The following is an 18172-nucleotide window of genomic DNA, read 5'->3' as shown; positions in this document are numbered from 1 at the left end:
AGTGCATCTGTCCATCATAAAAGTGCATCTATCCATCATAAAAGCGCATCTATCCATCATAAAAGTGCATCTGTCCATCATAAAAGTGCATCTGTCCATCATAAAAGTGCATCTATCCATCATAAAAGTGCATCTATCCATCATAAAGTGCATCTATCCATCATAAAAGTGCATCTGTCCATCATAAAAGTGCATCTGTCCATCATAAAAGTGCATCTGTCCATCATAAAAGTGCATCCGTCCATCATAAAAGTGCTTCTATCATCATAAAAGTGCATCTGTCCATCATAAAAGTGCATTTATCCATCATAAAAGTGCATCTGTCCATCATAAAAGTGCATCTATCCATCATAAAAGTGCATCTATCCATCATAAAAGTGCATCCATCCATCATAAAAGTGCATCTATCCATCATAAAAGTGCATCTGTCTATCATAAAAGTGCATCTATCCATCATAAAAGGCATCTGTCCATCATAAAAGTGCATCTGTCTATCATAAAAGTGCATCTGTCCATCATAAAAGTGCATCTGTCCATCATAAAAGTGCATCTATCCATCATAAAAGTGCATCTGTCCATCATAAAAGTGCATCTATCATCATAAAAGTGCATCTATCATCATAAAAGTGCATCTATCCATCATAAAAGTGCATCTATCCATCATAAAAGTGCATCTGTCCATCATAAAAGTGCATTTATCCATCATAAAAGTGCATCTGTCCATCATAAAAGTGCATCTATCCATCATAAAAGTGCATCCATCCATCATAAAAGTGCATCTATCCATCATAAAAGTGCATCTGTCTATCATAAAAGTGCATCTATCCATCATAAAAGGCATCTGTCCATCATAAAAGTGCATCTATCCATCATAAAAGTGCATCTGTCTATCATAAAAGTGCATCTGTCCATCATAAAAGTGCATCTCTCCATCATAAAAGTGCATCTGTCCATCATAAAAGTGCATCTGTCCATCATAAAAGTGCATCTATAGTCATAAAAGTGAATCTATCATCATAAAAGTGCATCTGTCTATCATAAAAGTGCATCTGTCATCATAAAAGTGCATCTGTCCATCATAAAAGTGCATCTGTCCATCATAAAAGTGCATCTGTCCATCATAAAAGTGCATCTATCCATCATAAAAGTGCATCTATCATCATAAAAGTGCATCTGTCCATCATAAAAGTGAATCTATCATCATAAAAGTGCATCTATCCATCATAAAAGTGCATCTATCATCATAAAAGTGCATCTGTCCATCATAAAAGTGAATCTATCATCATAAAAGTGCATCTCTCCATCATAAAAGTGCATCTGTCCATCATAAAAGTGCATCTGTCTTCTGTCCATCATAAAAGTGCATCTGTCCATCATAAAAGTGCATCTGTCCATCATAAAAGTGAATCTATCATCATAAAAGTGCATCTGTCCATCATAAAAGTGAATCTATCATCATAAAAGTGCATCTGTCCATCATAAAAGTGCATCTATCCATCATAAAAGTGCATCTATCATCATAAAAGTGCATCTGTCCATCATAAAAGTGAATCTATCATCATAAAAGTGCATCTCTCCATCATAAAAGTGCATCTGTCCATCATAAAAGTGCATCTGTCCATCATAAAAGTGCATCTGTCCATCATAAAAGTACATCTGTCCATCATAAAAGTGCATCTGTCCATCATAAAAGTGCATCTATCCATCATAAAAGTGCATCTATCATCATAAAAGTGCATCTGTCCATCATAAAAGTGAATCTATCATCATAAAAGTGCATCTCTCCATCATAAAAGTGCATCTGTCCATCATAAAAGTGCATCTGTCCATCATAAAAGTGCATCTATCATCATAAAAGTGCATCTGTCCATCATAAAAGTGAATCTATCATCATAAAAGTGCATCTGTCCATCATAAAAGTGAATCTATCATCATAAAAGTGCATCTATCCATCATAAAAGTGCATCCATCCATCATAAAAGTGCATCTGTCCATCATAAAAGTGCATCTGTCCATCATAAAAGTGCATCTGTCCATCATAAAAGTGCATCTATCCATCATAAAAGTGCATCTATCATCATAAAAGTGCATCTATCCATCATAAAAGTGCATCCATCCATCATAAAAGTGCATCTGTCCATCATAAAAGTGCATCTGTCCATCATAAAAGTGCATCTATCATCATAAAAGTGCATCTGTCCATCATAAAAGTGCATCTGTCCATCATAAAAGTGCATCTATCCATCATAAAAGTGCATCCATCCATCATAAAAGTGCATCTATCCATCATAAAAGTGCATCTGTCCATCATAAAAGTGCATCTATCATCATAAAAGTGCATCTATCCATCATAAAAGTGCATCCATCCATCATAAAAGTGCATCTGTCCATCATAAAAGTGCATCTGTCCATCATAAAAGTGCATCTGTCCATCATAAAAGTGCATCTGTCCATCATAAAAGTGCATCTGTCCATCATAAAAGTGCATCTATCCATCATAAAAGTGCATCTGTCCATCATAAAAGTGCATCTGTCCATCATAAAAGTGCATCTATCCTTCATAAAAGTGCAACTATCCATCATAAAAGTGCATCTGTCCGTCATAAAAGTGCATCTATCCATCATAAAAGTGCATCTGTCCGTTCACTGCCATTATAAAGTTTGGGAGAGCCAGGATATGTTTTTAATAAAACTCTGATTGTATTAGTCTGGAAGAAGAATGTCATTTGCATGCGTGTGTGTGTATTTATTATACACAGTACACACACAATTATTATGCAAACACAAACTTTTATTTTGGATTAATCGACACCACGATAAATATATATTTGATAACGCTTTGATAATGAGACTTGAACAAACAATATTCCTCAGTGGCTCGGCCGTGGAGACGTCTGTAAAAGAGTTGCGTCTCCAGAGACGAGCCGTTCTCTCATCGACAGCAAACTTTGCTCTCGTGTGCCGTCGGCTGAACCCCACGGGGGCGTCAGTCAGTCTCAGAGGATGAGGTTTGCGGTTTGAAGGGAAGACACCTTTCGCTGTGCCGACTTAGACGTGGTTATGAGGTCAGATGCACAAATCTGTTCATTTCTGTGCGCTTTAAGCTCAAGGTGAACGACTCAAATAAACGCCTGTGTTAAGATCCTTTAAAGGGACACTCCACACATTTGCATTAAGATTTCCATTGTTAGAAACCCAGTCCTACTAATAAATGGCCGTGCAACACTCTCTCATTATCTGATTTCACTGTGCGAAATGATTTCCAGGAGTGGAGCTCAACTGTAGTCTACAGTGATAGGCGGAGCAGTGGGAGTGGCCTACAGAGCTGAGCATTGCAATGCACTATGGGGATTGTTGTCTACAATCCACGAGCACTAAAAAGTCATTTTCTGCCTTTTATCGGCCAAGAAGGACACAAATTAGACATTGATGATACTATTCTACAACATATATAACCCACTTTCAGGTGGGTGGACATTCAGGTGGAATTACCCTTTAAATGTGACATATTAAGCCCCTTTAACAAGATATAAATCTATCGTGTCCTCAGAATGTCTGTGAAATTTCAGCTCAAAATCCCCAGATCATTTATTAGAGCTTGTCAAATTTGCCCCTATTTGTGTGAGAGTAAAATCGCGCCGTTTTTGTGCGTCTCTTTAAATGCAAATGAGCTTTAGCTCCGCCTCCGTTCAGAAGAGGGCGGAGCCTTCACACGAGCTTAAGACACTCCGATAATATCAACACAGGCCGATCTCACTGATCCAGAATCAGGACATTTGTGTAGTTGTTGTGGAGTTACACTGATAATCTCCTCATCATGTTGAACAGGTTTCACGAAATATTCCACGCAATTATCCATCCTTAACGTTCGTATAACTAAGAATATTTAAAAAAATATCTTAAGTCCCCCTGTAATTGTATCTCTTAAAACGCACCTTTCATCACCAAAATTAGTTTTTTTTTCCCCTGGAAAAACATGTCTTAAAATATTTTGAATGTAACTCGACACCCTTCCCTTATTTAGTATGTGCGGTTCTATGAATATGCGAATGAGCCCCGCCTCCACTCACTCACTCAGAGATCCACTGGTTGTTGATCTGATTGGTTACAAGGGGGTTTGCGACGTCAGAAACACCAGCGATTTCAAAGCGTGTTTTATGAGCAAAGTTTTTGAGCTGAAATGAAAAGCAAAACATGAAATATGTCAAAAACTGACTTACCACAAAAAATGTGGTTTTAACAAACTGATCACACACTCTTTTCCTCGCTAAGATAAACACAGCTGCCGTCCGTCTGAATGTGCACGTGTGTGTCGTGTGTGTGTGTGTGTGTGATCCACTGATGTACACTGCACTCACATGGAAAATAACGATAAATGATCATGTTTCTATTCTGATATCACTCTATTTTCAGAATGCAATATGCAAAAGGTAAAGCTATAATTATCACTGCTGAGTTTAGTACTAAAAAACATGATTTATATATATATATATGAAGAGTTCAGATGCAAAAGCCTCTAAATGCCATTTGAAATTTTCTTCTTTAATGATGATTTTTATCAAACTTGTATATTTAAGTTCAGTAATTTCACTTAAATAAGTAAAATTTCAAATGGCATTTGGAAGCTTTTGCATCTGAACTCTTCATATATATATATATATATATATATATATATATATATATATATATATATATATATTAGCCTATATACAGGTTATAAAGTGTCTATGGTATTTGTAGACCATTATATTAGTCTTCAAGTAAACGTACAATAATCTTTACTGTAATGTTCAATCTAGTCCCTTGAATTGAAGTTTGTTTCCGAATTCCGACACAGAATAAAATATTTTAAAAGATAATTGTGCCTAGATATTTTAAAAGATAATTGTATTTACAGATTATATGGTGATTTGTAAATAGATTCTGTACTTTTCGACTTTATTTCTCAGAAACTTGCAATTCTGCCTTTTTTCTCGCAATTCTTGACTCTAAAACATGCAATTTATGTGATAAAAAGATGCAATTACCTTTTTTTATTTTTTATTCTGTGGCAGAAACATAAGAAGCAAAGTTGCCAAAGATTACGTTTAAGTTTTGGTTTAAAGTACAAATCTAATGCATAAAATGTCCTGAATCTCACATTTAAAAGCTGCTTTTCCAGACTCTGCACTCACTGAAAAGAGGAGTTGTAGACACAGCGGTCAGTCACTATAAAAGGCCGGTACAGATGTGCACGTTTCACTGGAGGATTACAGGGTAGATCTGGAGTGTGTGTGTGTGTGCACGTGTTCAGACCCGCTCGTGTAAGCCACACCTTCATGAAGGCCAGCGCCAGATGGGTTGCGTTAACTTCCTCAACTCTTCAGATCTCAGGCAGTGTCAACCTCTATTCATCTCCAACAAACCAGACGCGGAGCATTCTTCAGTCCCCGAGCCTCCCGACTCACTTCTGGACTCACTTATATCCCAGTGCATGCATGATGTCCAGCGCATATTGTCACGAATGAACCCTGATGATATTTTCTGCATGCATTTTTGTTTAACTACATCAGAACGCTGTTTCTTAAAAGAAAAATGTTTTAAAACATTTTTGTCTTGGTTATGTAAACATCAATGGAACGTTATGTGGCAAAGATCATGAAAGTGTTACTTTTGAATGAACATTCCGAAACAAGTAGTAACATTTAAAACCGTTAGATGAGCGTTCAAATGTTTTTATTTTTTTTATAAATAATTTATATTAAATAAATAACAAATGAATTAATTCTTTAATTCATTTTATAAATTGATTAATAAATTCATATTATAATTTATAATAAATAAAATAAATAAAACATTTTATGAATATTTTTATTTACAGATTATATGGTGATTTTTAGAAAAATGTTGCTTTAAAATTATTTGTGTAAATAGAATCTGTACTTTGAAGTGAAATCTAGTTCCTTGAATCGAGAAGCAAAGTTGCAAAATATTAGGTTTCCGGGTGTTTGTTTGTTTTCTTGTGTGTTATGAGATTTACGCTTAAAGGAGTAGTTCACTTTTCAAAAAACTTTTGCTGATAATTTACTCACCCCCATGTCATCCAAGATGTCCATGTCTTTCTTTCTTCAGTCGAAAAGAAATTAAGGTTTTTGATGAAAACATTCCAGGATTTTCTCCATATAATGGACTTCAATGGGGTCCAAACGGTTCAAGGTCCAAAAGACAGTTTCAGTGCAAACTACAAACAGTTCAAAGGGCTTTAAACGATTCCAGACGATGATTAAGGGTCTTATCAAGGACCCTCCGAGTCATCATGACTTGAAAAAAGATTTGTTCATTTTGATGAACGAGTTCGAAACGGAGAGTCACGAACGCGCATCACAGAACAGAGCAAGGCGAGCATTTAAGCTTATAAAACTTAAACTTAGTTATTTATTTTTTAAATCAGCGATCGTTTCGCTAGATAAGACTCTTATTCATCGTCTGGTGTCGTTAAAAGCCCTTTGAACAGTTTGCACTGAAACTGTCATTTGGACCTTGAACCGTTTGGACCCCATTGAAGTCCATTATATGGAGAAAATCCTGGAATGTTTTCATCAAAAACCTTAATTTCTTTTCGACTGAAGAAAGAAAGACATGGACATCTTGGATGACATGGGGGCGAGTCAATTATCAGCAAAATGTAAACCCCTTATATATTCTAAGAAAACAAGCAGTGAACTAAAGGCACACCTTCTTTCTTAGTAGAGAAGCACAAACACACCCTCTCCATTACACTGTTGAAGAATCTTGACAGAAACCGGCGTGACGACAGATGAAAGATAACATGCATTTCTCACATTAGACCCAGAGTGAGCTGTAGACACACACACACACCAGCTAAACGCCCCACTGTACGCTAATGGGGTCCAAAATGACCAAAACCGGAAGGAACACCAAATACAGCCGAAGTCTGGCTTCCTGACAAGGAATGCAAATGATTCATAATGTTTGGATTCATTGAGTGAAACTTTAAACAGTTGTGAGCAATTTTTGTAAATATTAGGGGAAGATCTGATGTGAGCCGCTCGACCGAGAGATAAAGACGCACTTCTGTCCATCACATGGATATTATATAGACTTTACAGCTGGTGTAGAAACACTCCAAGTTATTATAAATACATATATATGTTTAAAATATTTACTAAATTTACACTGTTAATTACTTTGGGAAAGGGTGCATTATTAAAAGGACATTTCACTTTATAATCATTTACATTTTTGGAAATGGTTTGAATTACAGATTTAATTTCCACGGCTGGTCAAAAGTTTGAATTTTCTGATGATATTAACAACTTATGTTTGATGCTTAATTTATATTTATATATCAAACAAATGCTGCTATAGCAATTTAAAAGATTCATAAGATAAAAATTATTTAAAAAACAAAAACATCAAAAACATTTAAATCTTTTTTTAAGTTTTACACTCTTTAATTAATAGTAAAATTCCATCAAATTGAATTAATAATAATAATCCTTCCGTTAAACAATAAATTGTTATATAGCGCAATGAACAATTAATCAATGATTCAATTACACAAGGATTATTTAATTCAATTTGATGGAGTTGTACTATTAATTAAATTGCATTAAAAAGATTTTTTCGGGGGACTGTATATAAGTAATTGCAACTTAAATTACATTAATCTTAATTTTTTTCAATATACTCTTTTCAATAATGTAAAAACATGTGTTGTCAACTTATTGGTCATGTCATTTGTGTAAACATATTGACTGTATTATCAGCATCAGTCCTCAGTGTCACATGATCCTTCAGAAATAACTCTAATGAATGTTTTATGGTGTAAAAGTGGACTTGAAGCGAAGGATTAATGCTGGAAAACGTGTGAGCTTTAATATCCTTGTGTTCCTGCAGTTCTCCGGGCTCTTGCTCTACATCCCTGGTTCTTGGAAAGCTTGTCCTCTACATTGAGATTGGCCTGCAAAGCCACGGTGTGTCACAAGTTGCTTTTGTCACACCATCAACACCCTTTATATACTACAGAAAGGCGTTTGCATATCACAATGCATACAGTGTTCTCAGAAACCTCAAACCACAGTCAGAGAAAAATGTGGTTAATAATTATCGTGCTTTATGCTGGCAGAGAAACAGACGAGGAAGTTGATAATAACAACAGATCCATATATATATGTGCATGCATGCATCTCACAACAAGCATTTTACTGTATTATATATCAGCAATGCATTATGTTCAGTTCGCCCTGATTCGATCAAAAATGCCCGAAATTATTTTTTTTAATGCTATATTTTATTTAATGCTATATTTTATTTTTTTATTTAATATTTTGTGTTTTTAGGGGATTTTATGGTACTAAATTATATTTAAGCTGTATTTATAATGCATTTCGACCTGAAAATTACATTTCCAACTTTAACTATGGTAAATCATGCTTTAGAGCGACAGACTGAGGTTTGATCACTTTTTGAAGACGACACTGGGAGAAGTTTTAAAAAGTCAACTTTTACATTTATTGTTATGTAAAATGTGACGAAACACTATTTCCAAATTTTATATGAAATATATCTTTTCAAAAATTTGTTTCACTCTAAAATTGTGAGAAATCAAAGCCATAAATCAGAAAAAATGTAAAGTTGATATCTCAGTAAACGAGCGTTCAGTGAGAGTGAGTTCGGCTGCAGTACCGAACGCCTCCACTAGAAGAAACTCGTCTTTATTCATTTCCAATACGCTCATTTCTAAACGCGAGGAGCAAAAGTATGACTATTTCTTACAGGACCATTTAACCTTTATGAATCATATGCATGATTTTATTTTTGTTTGTTCACACAGCAAGTGTCAAAACCGTTTCGTGTCATAAAAAAACAACAAAAAAAACGTAAAAATGCACATTCAAAAGATGGATGGTGAAGAAAGACTGCAGCATGGATGCAATCATTCGCTGTATTACTGGTAATATTCATGCACACAAATGCAAATGTATAAATTCTCAATAGGTGTAACACCAAACTCAGCAATCCAAACATGCATTCAGATTTACAAAATGACTAGAACAAGCCGACTTCAACAGGAAGTGTGACACAAGGACCAGCTTTTGCTTTCCAAACACACACACAGTGTTCGACCGTTATATTTCCTTCCCGGGTAATTATCACACGACACGAGGGGAATTCACACCGCTTTAATGAAGAAGCGAAACACAAAAGATATATTTAGAGATAGAGATTTTCCCATTGTTATTTGGAAATGCAACAGCACGAGGTCATTATTTGGCATATTTCTTTGGCACTTTAAGGCTTTATCATGGTGCGTTTTTGCTTTATATTTGTTTATTTCACATCAGCACATTCTCAATCAGAAGTCACTTTGCTATAGTAGTTTTACTGTCACACTTTACAATAGTTGCTGTACATGAGCAATACATTTGTTACAGTATTTGTTCATCTTTGTTAACGTTAGTTATTAAATAATACAGCAGTTAACATGATTTTAATACAGCATTAGTAAATGTGGAAAGTAATATTACCAAAGATTAATAACAGCTGCATACGTTCGTTCATGTTAACGATTGTAGTTAAAGGAGTAGTTCACTTTAAAAAAAAAAACTTTTGCTGATACTGATTTAATGTCATCCACGTCTTTCTTTCTTCAGTCGAAAAGAAATTAAGGTTTTTGATGAAAACATTCCAGGATTTTCTCCATATAATGGACTTCAATGGGGACCAAACGGATCAAGGTCCAAAAGACAGTTTCAGTGCAAACTACAAACTGTTCAAAGGGCTTTAAACGACTCCAGACGATGAATAAGGGTCTTATCAAGCGAAACGATCGCTCATTTAATAAATAAATAACAAAGTTTAAGTTTTATAAGCTCAAATGCTCGCCTTGCTCTGTTCTGCGTGACTCTCGTGTTCGAACTCGTTTATCAAAATGAACAAATCTTTTTTGTGTCATTTGGTTCATTCAACAAACGAAATGAACAAGTTGACTCTGGAAAAGATTTGTTCCTTTTGACGAGCGAGTTCGAACAGGAGAGAATTGACAGAATTGAGCTTATAAAACTTAAACTTTGTTATTTATTAATTAAATGAGCGATCGTTTCGCTTGATAAGACCCTTATTCATCGCCTGGAGTCGTTTAAAGCCCTTTGAACAGTTTGTAGTTTGCACTGAAACTGTCTTTTGGACCTTGAACCGTTTGGTCCCCATTGAAGTCCATTATATGGAGAAAATCCTGGAACGTTTTCATCAAAAACCTTAATTTCTTTTCGACTGAAGAAAGAAAGACATGGACATCTTGGATGATATGGGGGCGAGTAAATTATCAGCAAAAGCTTTTTTTAAATGAACGACTCCTTTAAGTAATACTGTAAAGTGTTACCGTTTTACTCAATAGTTATTGACTGTAAAGCGAACGCTGGCCAGCTTGGCTCAAGAGATTGAAACAATTAATTATGCGTTTTCGAATATTGCCTGTCCTGCAGAGTGTGAATGTAAACTGGAAACATTAGAATATCATGCAAAAGTTCATTAGTAATTCAACTTAAAAGCTGAAACTAATATATTATATAGACTCATTACATGCAAAGTGAGATATTTCAAGCCTTTATTTGTTATAATTGTGATGATTATGGATTACAGATATGAAAACCCCAAATTCAAAATTAGAATATTGTGAAAAGGTGAAACACACGCCATCGTCACTGTTCGTATCACTGAGATTCAGATATGATAATGAGCGTTCTGACCAATCAGAGCAGAGCAGCTCTCAGGGAGGCGGAGCTTAGAGAGACTGAGTCTTCGATGGAAGCGTTTCAGACACTGAGAGTTGTGCAGTTGAGCTTGAATGCATGTAATCTATATACATCTGTCATCTATATATCCCTCTATCTAAAAACATAGTTTAAATAAAAAAAGACTACAAATTGCATAATTTGTGATGCAACTCCTTAAAAAAAAACTATGTTGCAATCTGATTGAATGTCATTCTAGAGCAGAACGACACACAATTAGCACATTAAAATACAAAAATACTTGTGTATAAATAAACGTGCTCTGCAGTTAATAGGTGAGTGTTTCATCACTAAAAAGGGATCTGGAATCCCTCCATAGTAACTAAACTAAACAAAACACACCCGAGGGACACGAGCGCACTGAGAGTTTAATAACTAATAGGTTCCTTTTATTTCAACATTTGTTAAATATCAGGCACTTCAGTCTTTAAGTGTTGGCCTGGAGTGCTAATCGGGATTTATCCGATCACGAGACAATCCAGGCAAACAAACACGGGTCAAGCGAGGCCAGGGATTAGAAACAGAGCAGCGAATAAATATTCAGATTTATATTTCCGGGCCCTTACCTGACATTTCACACACGCCAGTAATTGCTTTAGCTCTCCTTATAGTAACATTCAGAATTAAAGATTGGGAGGTAATCCCAGCCGGATAATCTCCAGGCAAACCACACACCGGATATAATATTTGATATTTGTTTACTAGTGTGATCAGGACACACACTGAACAACATGAAGCATTGCTTGGTCACTGGTTGAGCTAAACTGGTATTATCTAATTGTGTAATTTAACAACAGAAGGACGGACAAAACCAGTCACATATCAAACACTGATCTGAGAACTGAGTTCTGCTCATATTTATAAACTAGAGCCAATAAACTGATAATGTTGAATACATTCTGGAGTATTGAGAGGAATATGTCAATATTGGATATTTTGGTTACACTTTGAGATTACATTAATCACCTAATATAACTACAACAAACTATTATTGTTAGCAGCAACATGGCTTTATCTACACATTTTAGAGTATATTAATATTGCTGACAGTAAAATTGGTCACTCAGTTGATTTTTTGGGGAACTCAATATTAATTATACATTAACATTCATGTGTTATTTTTCTCCAAGTTCTGTGTTATTGAGGGTCGGGGCACGTCGTCACGGGCTCTGGAGAGAAATCCCTGTTGTTTGCGAGGTTATTCCAGGTAAAGGCTTATTCTCAGGGTCATTAGACTCTCACATACAGTCTGTATTACAGACGATCAACACTATGTAGGTTAAGAAGAAATGCAAAAGGATGGAAATCGCTTCCCCTGCTGGAAGTCTTCAATCCCAGGTCAAAACGGGACATATGATTGTGGAAATCAAGGTTTCTTTTGGACGCATCCGTTAAACGTGTTAAAAAGAGTCTTGGGTCATATATATATTGTATTGAGTGCACGTGCACGTGCAACCACTCCAAGAACCTTAGCAACTGCATAGTAACACCCTAGTAACCACCCATGTCACCCTAGCAACTGGATAGCAACACCCTAGCAACCACCTGAAGTACTCTAGCAACACTAAAGTAACCAACCCTCAACCACCTAGCAACCATCCAGTATACCCTAGCAACACCCAAGAAACCACTCATGACACCCTAGCAACTAGATAGAAACAGCCTATCAACCACCCCAAGTACTCTAGCAACACCAAAGCAGCCACCGACCTTAGTACACCCTCAACCACCTAGCAACCATCCAGTATACCCTAGCAACTCTTTAGCAGCCAATCATGCCACCCTTGCAACCGCATAGCAACACCCTAGCAACCACCTAAAGTACTCTAGCAACACTATAGTAGCCACCCTCAACCACCTAGCAACCATCAGTATACTCTAGCAACACCCTAGAAACCACTCATGCCACACTAGCAACTGCATAGAAACACTCTATCAATCATCCCAAGCAACACCAAAGCAGCCACCGACCCTAATGCACCCTCAACCACCTAGCAACCGTCCAGTATATCCTAGTAGCAACACATCCTACCCTAGCAACCGTATAAGAACACCCTAGCAACCAGCCCAAGTACTCTATCATCACCATAGTGACCACCCAGAACACCCTAGCAACACCTTGCAACACCATAGCAACCGTCTTGTTTACCATAGAAACCAATCATACCACCCTAGCAACCATCCCAAGTACTCTGACACCCTAGCAACACCCTCAACCACCTAGCAACTATCCAGTATACCCTAGCAAACACTCATGCCACCCTAGCAATCGCCTAGAAACATCCTAGCACCCTAACTTCTCCGTGAACCGCACACCGGTGTTCGTTTCGTAGTGAATCGGTTCAACTGCGAGTTTGAATACTTGTTTTTTTTTATTGAACAAAGATCACTGGGGATACAACTCGGGGTGAAGCAAGGCTGTAAAGTACAGACAGTAGTATATAGTCTACTAAAAAAAGAATTGAGTTTCTGAGTTTAATGGCATAAAAAACTACAAATGACCTGGAAGACATTTTTATTATTGAATTATATATTAGCAAACAGGTTATTTAAATAAAAGGTGCCAGATTTTGACACTGCAAGCACCACTTCCATGTTCTTCAGGAAATGTGCATATTATTGTCCTTCTTCTGTTTGTCATAGACCCATGAATGAGGCGTCAGATGGACTCTCGGCTAAGGTCTGCATTACAGATGTCAGTGTTTACTCAGCTCGCGCTGCAGTTGATCGTCAGTGATATGATTAGACTCGCTGTGCAGCTGCTGTGATGAACTGGAGGAGTTATTCGCTTACTGTGTAGGTTGAGACGTTCAGCTCTCTCTCAGGTTTAGATTAGCGGGTCGCTTCAGGGTCACTGAATCTGAGTGTGTGCAGGAGGTATAGTTACATGCAACTTACCCTAACCCTATAGCAAGTACATGCAGTTAATCAATATCACACAGTACCTATCTATTATTACACTGTAACAACTAAGTCGTATAAATAATACATCATTTAGATTATAAAACAAAGATTAATTAATTGATACATATATACATATGCTATGCTAAAATTAATTTCATTCAGTTTTTGCATGTTTGTAGAAAAAGCTTTTTATTTAAATAACCTGTTTGCTAATATATAATTCCTAAATATCTTCCAGGTCATTTGTAGTTTTTTACGCTATTAAACTCAGCAACTCAATTATTTTTTTGTACTACTGTCTGTACTTTAATTACAGTTTCTTTGTGATACATGTATCCCCTGTGATCTTTGTTCAATAAAAAAACAAGTATTCAAACTCGCAGTTGAATCGATTCACTACGAATCGAACACATCCGGTGTTCGGTTCACTGAAAAGTTGAACAGTGTTTGGAACCGCACACTACTTTTATCACATCTTTCTATATCAGATATAGTAACTTAAGCTAGTATGCGGTTCCGAGTTCAGCATGAATCTTCAGCTGACTCTAGAACACAAGAACCGATTCACTAACAACTCGGAACCGGTTCACTTAAAACGATCCAACTCAGAAGATTAGACGCTTTGCTTCTGCGTAACGCGTCACTCCAGCAACTCATGTGATTCGTTTGTAGTTTAACGAGTGCCAAGGAAACAGAGCACAGTAGAAAATCTTCTTTATGTATAATTTACAGCTGAAAACAGGCAAACCCAGATGTGTTGGAGAACTCACCCAGAATGGCAGCTCGCGGCCGCATAGGAGCTCCATTGGCGCTGATGTTGATGGACCTCTTCCGAGAGCCGAGAGGATGTGGCGGCTTTTCTCTTCTCTTCTTTCTTGCAACTAAAACACACGGTCATGGACGACACACACTCCACCGACGGACAGCCAGATAGTGTGTGTGTGAGTGTGTGTGTGTGTGTATGTGTGTGTGTGGCCGGTCCCGACCCTCCTCCCCCCTTCCAGAACCGAGAGTGCATTAGAGTCAGTCTGAGGTTGTCATGGCACGAGACTCCGCCCACTTTCTGCGCGCGAGCTGCACGCGCGCGCGCGCGCGCGCTTACTACTAGCAGAATTACTGTAAAAAAATAATTAAATACAATTACAGGGCTACTGGAAACGTGTAAAGGAAATCAGTGCAAAATCTAAGTAAATAAAAACAAGATTAAACTAAACAAATAAATACTTTTAAAACCGATATGATTAATATATTATATTAAAAATGCTTAAAATGAATAAATACCATTTTATTTACAGTAAATAATTTAAATAAATAAATACATTAAATAAAAAAATAAAATAGCATTTAAATATATAAAATACATTTTATTAAAGTAAAAAATTACATTAAAAATAATTTTTAAACAAATAAAAAATAGTTAAAATTAACACAAATAATAAATTAATATATTGCATTCAAATAAATAAATACAAATTTATTTAAATGCAAATAAATGAATACATTAAGTTAAAATAAATTAACAAAATGTTATTTAAATAAATGTGATTAAACTAAAAACATAAATTAGAAAATATGATTAAACTAAATACATTTTAATAAAATAAAAAAATCAAATAATAAATTAATAGAATATATTAAAATAAATTGAAATAAAATAAATAAATTGAAATAAATACAATTTTATTTAAACAAAAAATAAATAAATACAACGATTCAATAATAAAATAATACATTATATTTAAATAAACTGAAATCTATATAAATTAATTAAATTAAAATAAGGTGAAAATAAGTAACTAGTAAAATTAAATTAAATAATAAATGAATAAATAGCCTAGTATACATGAGTGGAAAAATATGCAATGATGTCATGTAATAGTACACTGTAAAAAATATTTTCAATATTTGTTATCACAACATATTTTCTTTTGTCAAATCAACTTTACAATAATTGATTTAGTTAAGATAACTTACTATTTTGAGTTTCTAATGGTTAAATTAATCTACTTCATTGTATTAACTCACTTTTTCCAGTTCAATCAACTTAAAATTTTAAGGCAACCCAGGTTACTTACTTTTTTAAGTTAAACCATCAATATTTTTTTACAGTGTAACTAAATATTGTACAATATTATATAGCACAACAAATTTATAATATTAACTTTCACATGCTAAAAAAATTGGACAATTTTCTTAAGGATATACACAAAATTAGTTTTATTTTCAATATGTTTTTTCCCCCAGAATTATGCCTATAGGTCAGAAACACACACACACAAATGATTTTTCTAAGACTTCGGAGACTTGATTAACATGAGTAAACGATGCACAAGACTATATTATAATATTAATGCATTAAATAATGCTAATAATTAGATCTTATTGTACAGTGTAACCAGAGATATCCCGATCCCTAATGCATATGTGTGTGTTACAATGCTTGCATACATCGCTGGAAAAACCACACACACACATTTGCATTATTATTTATGCCACAAAGAAAGATGATACTTACGACCTTTTTTGCATTTATGGAAATTGTTGTCATGTAGCCTACAAAACATCATATTCATATAGAACTATTGCTGGCACGAATCTGTAAATGTTGAACAGCATTAAGAAACCTAAAGGAAAGACCCGTGTGTGTGTGTGTGTGTGTTGTTTTTAATCCACTGTTGTTGTTTTTTGCCGCCATTATTCTTCTTTACTGGAAGTCATTATATTGCTGAATCATAAGACAAAAAAACTGCTCTGAGTTGGGGAAACCCTTTATAACATCAAGGGTTATTATCTAAAAACCACCAAAAACGTGAAGATAAGCACACTATACAGCAAACACGTTCAAGGGCGAATGCTATAACACTCAGAGAGATTTCGTTGTGACTCGGCTTGGCTGGTGAAAATGTTTAGGCTAATATGTTGTGTACAAAAAAAGATGTTTTTTTTTTCTTTTTGGGTGTCGCGCGCCCTCTAGTGGTTTAACAGAGACGGCTGAAAGATGTCAAACATAATTATTTTGGTTTGTTTTTTACCTTAAAAAGAATATCTAGAGAGTAAAAACAGAATTTGTTTCAGTGTGTCAGACAGTACAGGTAAGGTAACCACACAAAACATATGGAGAGAATTTGCTTTTACACTGACAATACATACAGATGATGAGACAGCCAAATATTATATAAACAACATAAGCTTGGGGTTTTCAGACTGGGGTCCGGACTGAAAGGTTTAGAGAAAAGCAGTGTATTTTTACAAATAAATAAATAAATAAAAGAAATAAAAGATTAATTTAACAAATACATACATTTTAATACAGTAAATTAAAAAATAATAAAAATAAAAATCATGAATTAATACATTACATCAAAGTAAATAAATACATTTTAGTTTTAATAAATAAAATCTAATTAAACTAAAAAGACATTTTAAAAAATAATATAAAAATGAATTGATTAAATAAAAATAAGATGTTGTTTTGTTTTCTCAGTTTGGCCTCTAGATGGCGCGCATGTCCACGCGCTGCTTAACCACCGATAACCAGCTAAAGACTTTCATATTAAGTACACATTGATGGCCTAAGACACAAAATGAGTGATTTGTGTGAGAAAACGAACAGTATTTATATAGTTTTTACCTCTTGTTACAGTAACAGCCGTTGAACTGATCTGAATCAAATGTCCAACTGAACGGAACTGAACCGTCTCCAACTTTACGCCGAAAGTGATCTCTCGCGCGTCTACGTCACGTATTGTTTACACGGGGATTTCGGAAGTTTTACCTTTCACTAAACATAGATATACGGGAAATCGCAATGGAAGACGATTTCGATATATGTAAATATGTTTAGTGAAAGGTAAAACTCCCGAAATCTCCGTGGCGTAAACATTGCGTGTCGTGACATAGACCCGCGAGAGATCACTTCCGGCGTAATGTTGGGAGACGGTTTAGTTCGGTTCAGTTTCAGTTGGACATCTAAATCAGGTCAGTTCGACGGCTGGTTAACAAGAGGTAAAAACGATATAAATACTGTTCGTTTTCTCACACAAACCGCTCGTTTGGTGTCTTAGGCCATCAATGTGTACTTACATTCACGACACGAGTCATAAATCATGTTTAATTTTGACTTCTCGTATGCTCTCTTTGAGGCGGACCCTACCCTGCATTATATGACTGACACTGACAGACAACACCGGTTTGACCGAAAAATGTCAAAATTGAAAATACTGTGGAAACAAAATCACCTACATCTTGGATGCCCTTGAGGTAAGCTAAAAGATATCAAAAATTAATTTCAAAGTGAACTATCCCTTTAACATGGACGCACCTTTGTCGTTTGAACGACTTTAATTTTCAAATCGATTCGAGATCGCAATTAATGTATTTAATATAAGTATAACTTAATGATAGAAGATAAACAGGTCCATCATCAGCAGCACGTTCAGTCAGCCTGTAACTGTTAGTGTCCCAACACACAC

General features: G+C 35.4%; 1 protein-coding gene across 2 annotated transcripts in view; it reads right to left on the bottom strand.

Moving 5' to 3' along the window:
• Positions 1-14732, bottom strand: part of abcc3 (ATP-binding cassette, sub-family C (CFTR/MRP), member 3) — a 71456-nt gene extending 56724 nt beyond the window's left edge. The window contains exon 1 of one of the 2 annotated variants that reach the window (XM_089121748.1): positions 14471-14732. In XM_089121748.1, the coding sequence (XP_088977874.1) occupies positions 14471-14506 (36 nt within the window). In that variant the 5' untranslated portion in view covers positions 14507-14732. The remainder of the gene's footprint in view (positions 1-14470) is intronic. The other variant, XM_089121749.1, reaches the window with a different exon arrangement.
• Between the last annotated feature and the right edge of the window lie 3440 nt (positions 14733-18172).

The sequence above is a fragment of the Pimephales promelas genome, chromosome 17, assembly GCF_988280905.1.
Source record: "Pimephales promelas chromosome 17, fPimPro1.hap1.1, whole genome shotgun sequence".
NCBI classification, from domain to species: domain Eukaryota; kingdom Metazoa; phylum Chordata; class Actinopteri; order Cypriniformes; family Leuciscidae; genus Pimephales; species Pimephales promelas.
The sequence above is the reverse complement of the archived record's forward strand: the minus strand, read 5'-3'. Positions and strand labels throughout refer to the sequence as shown.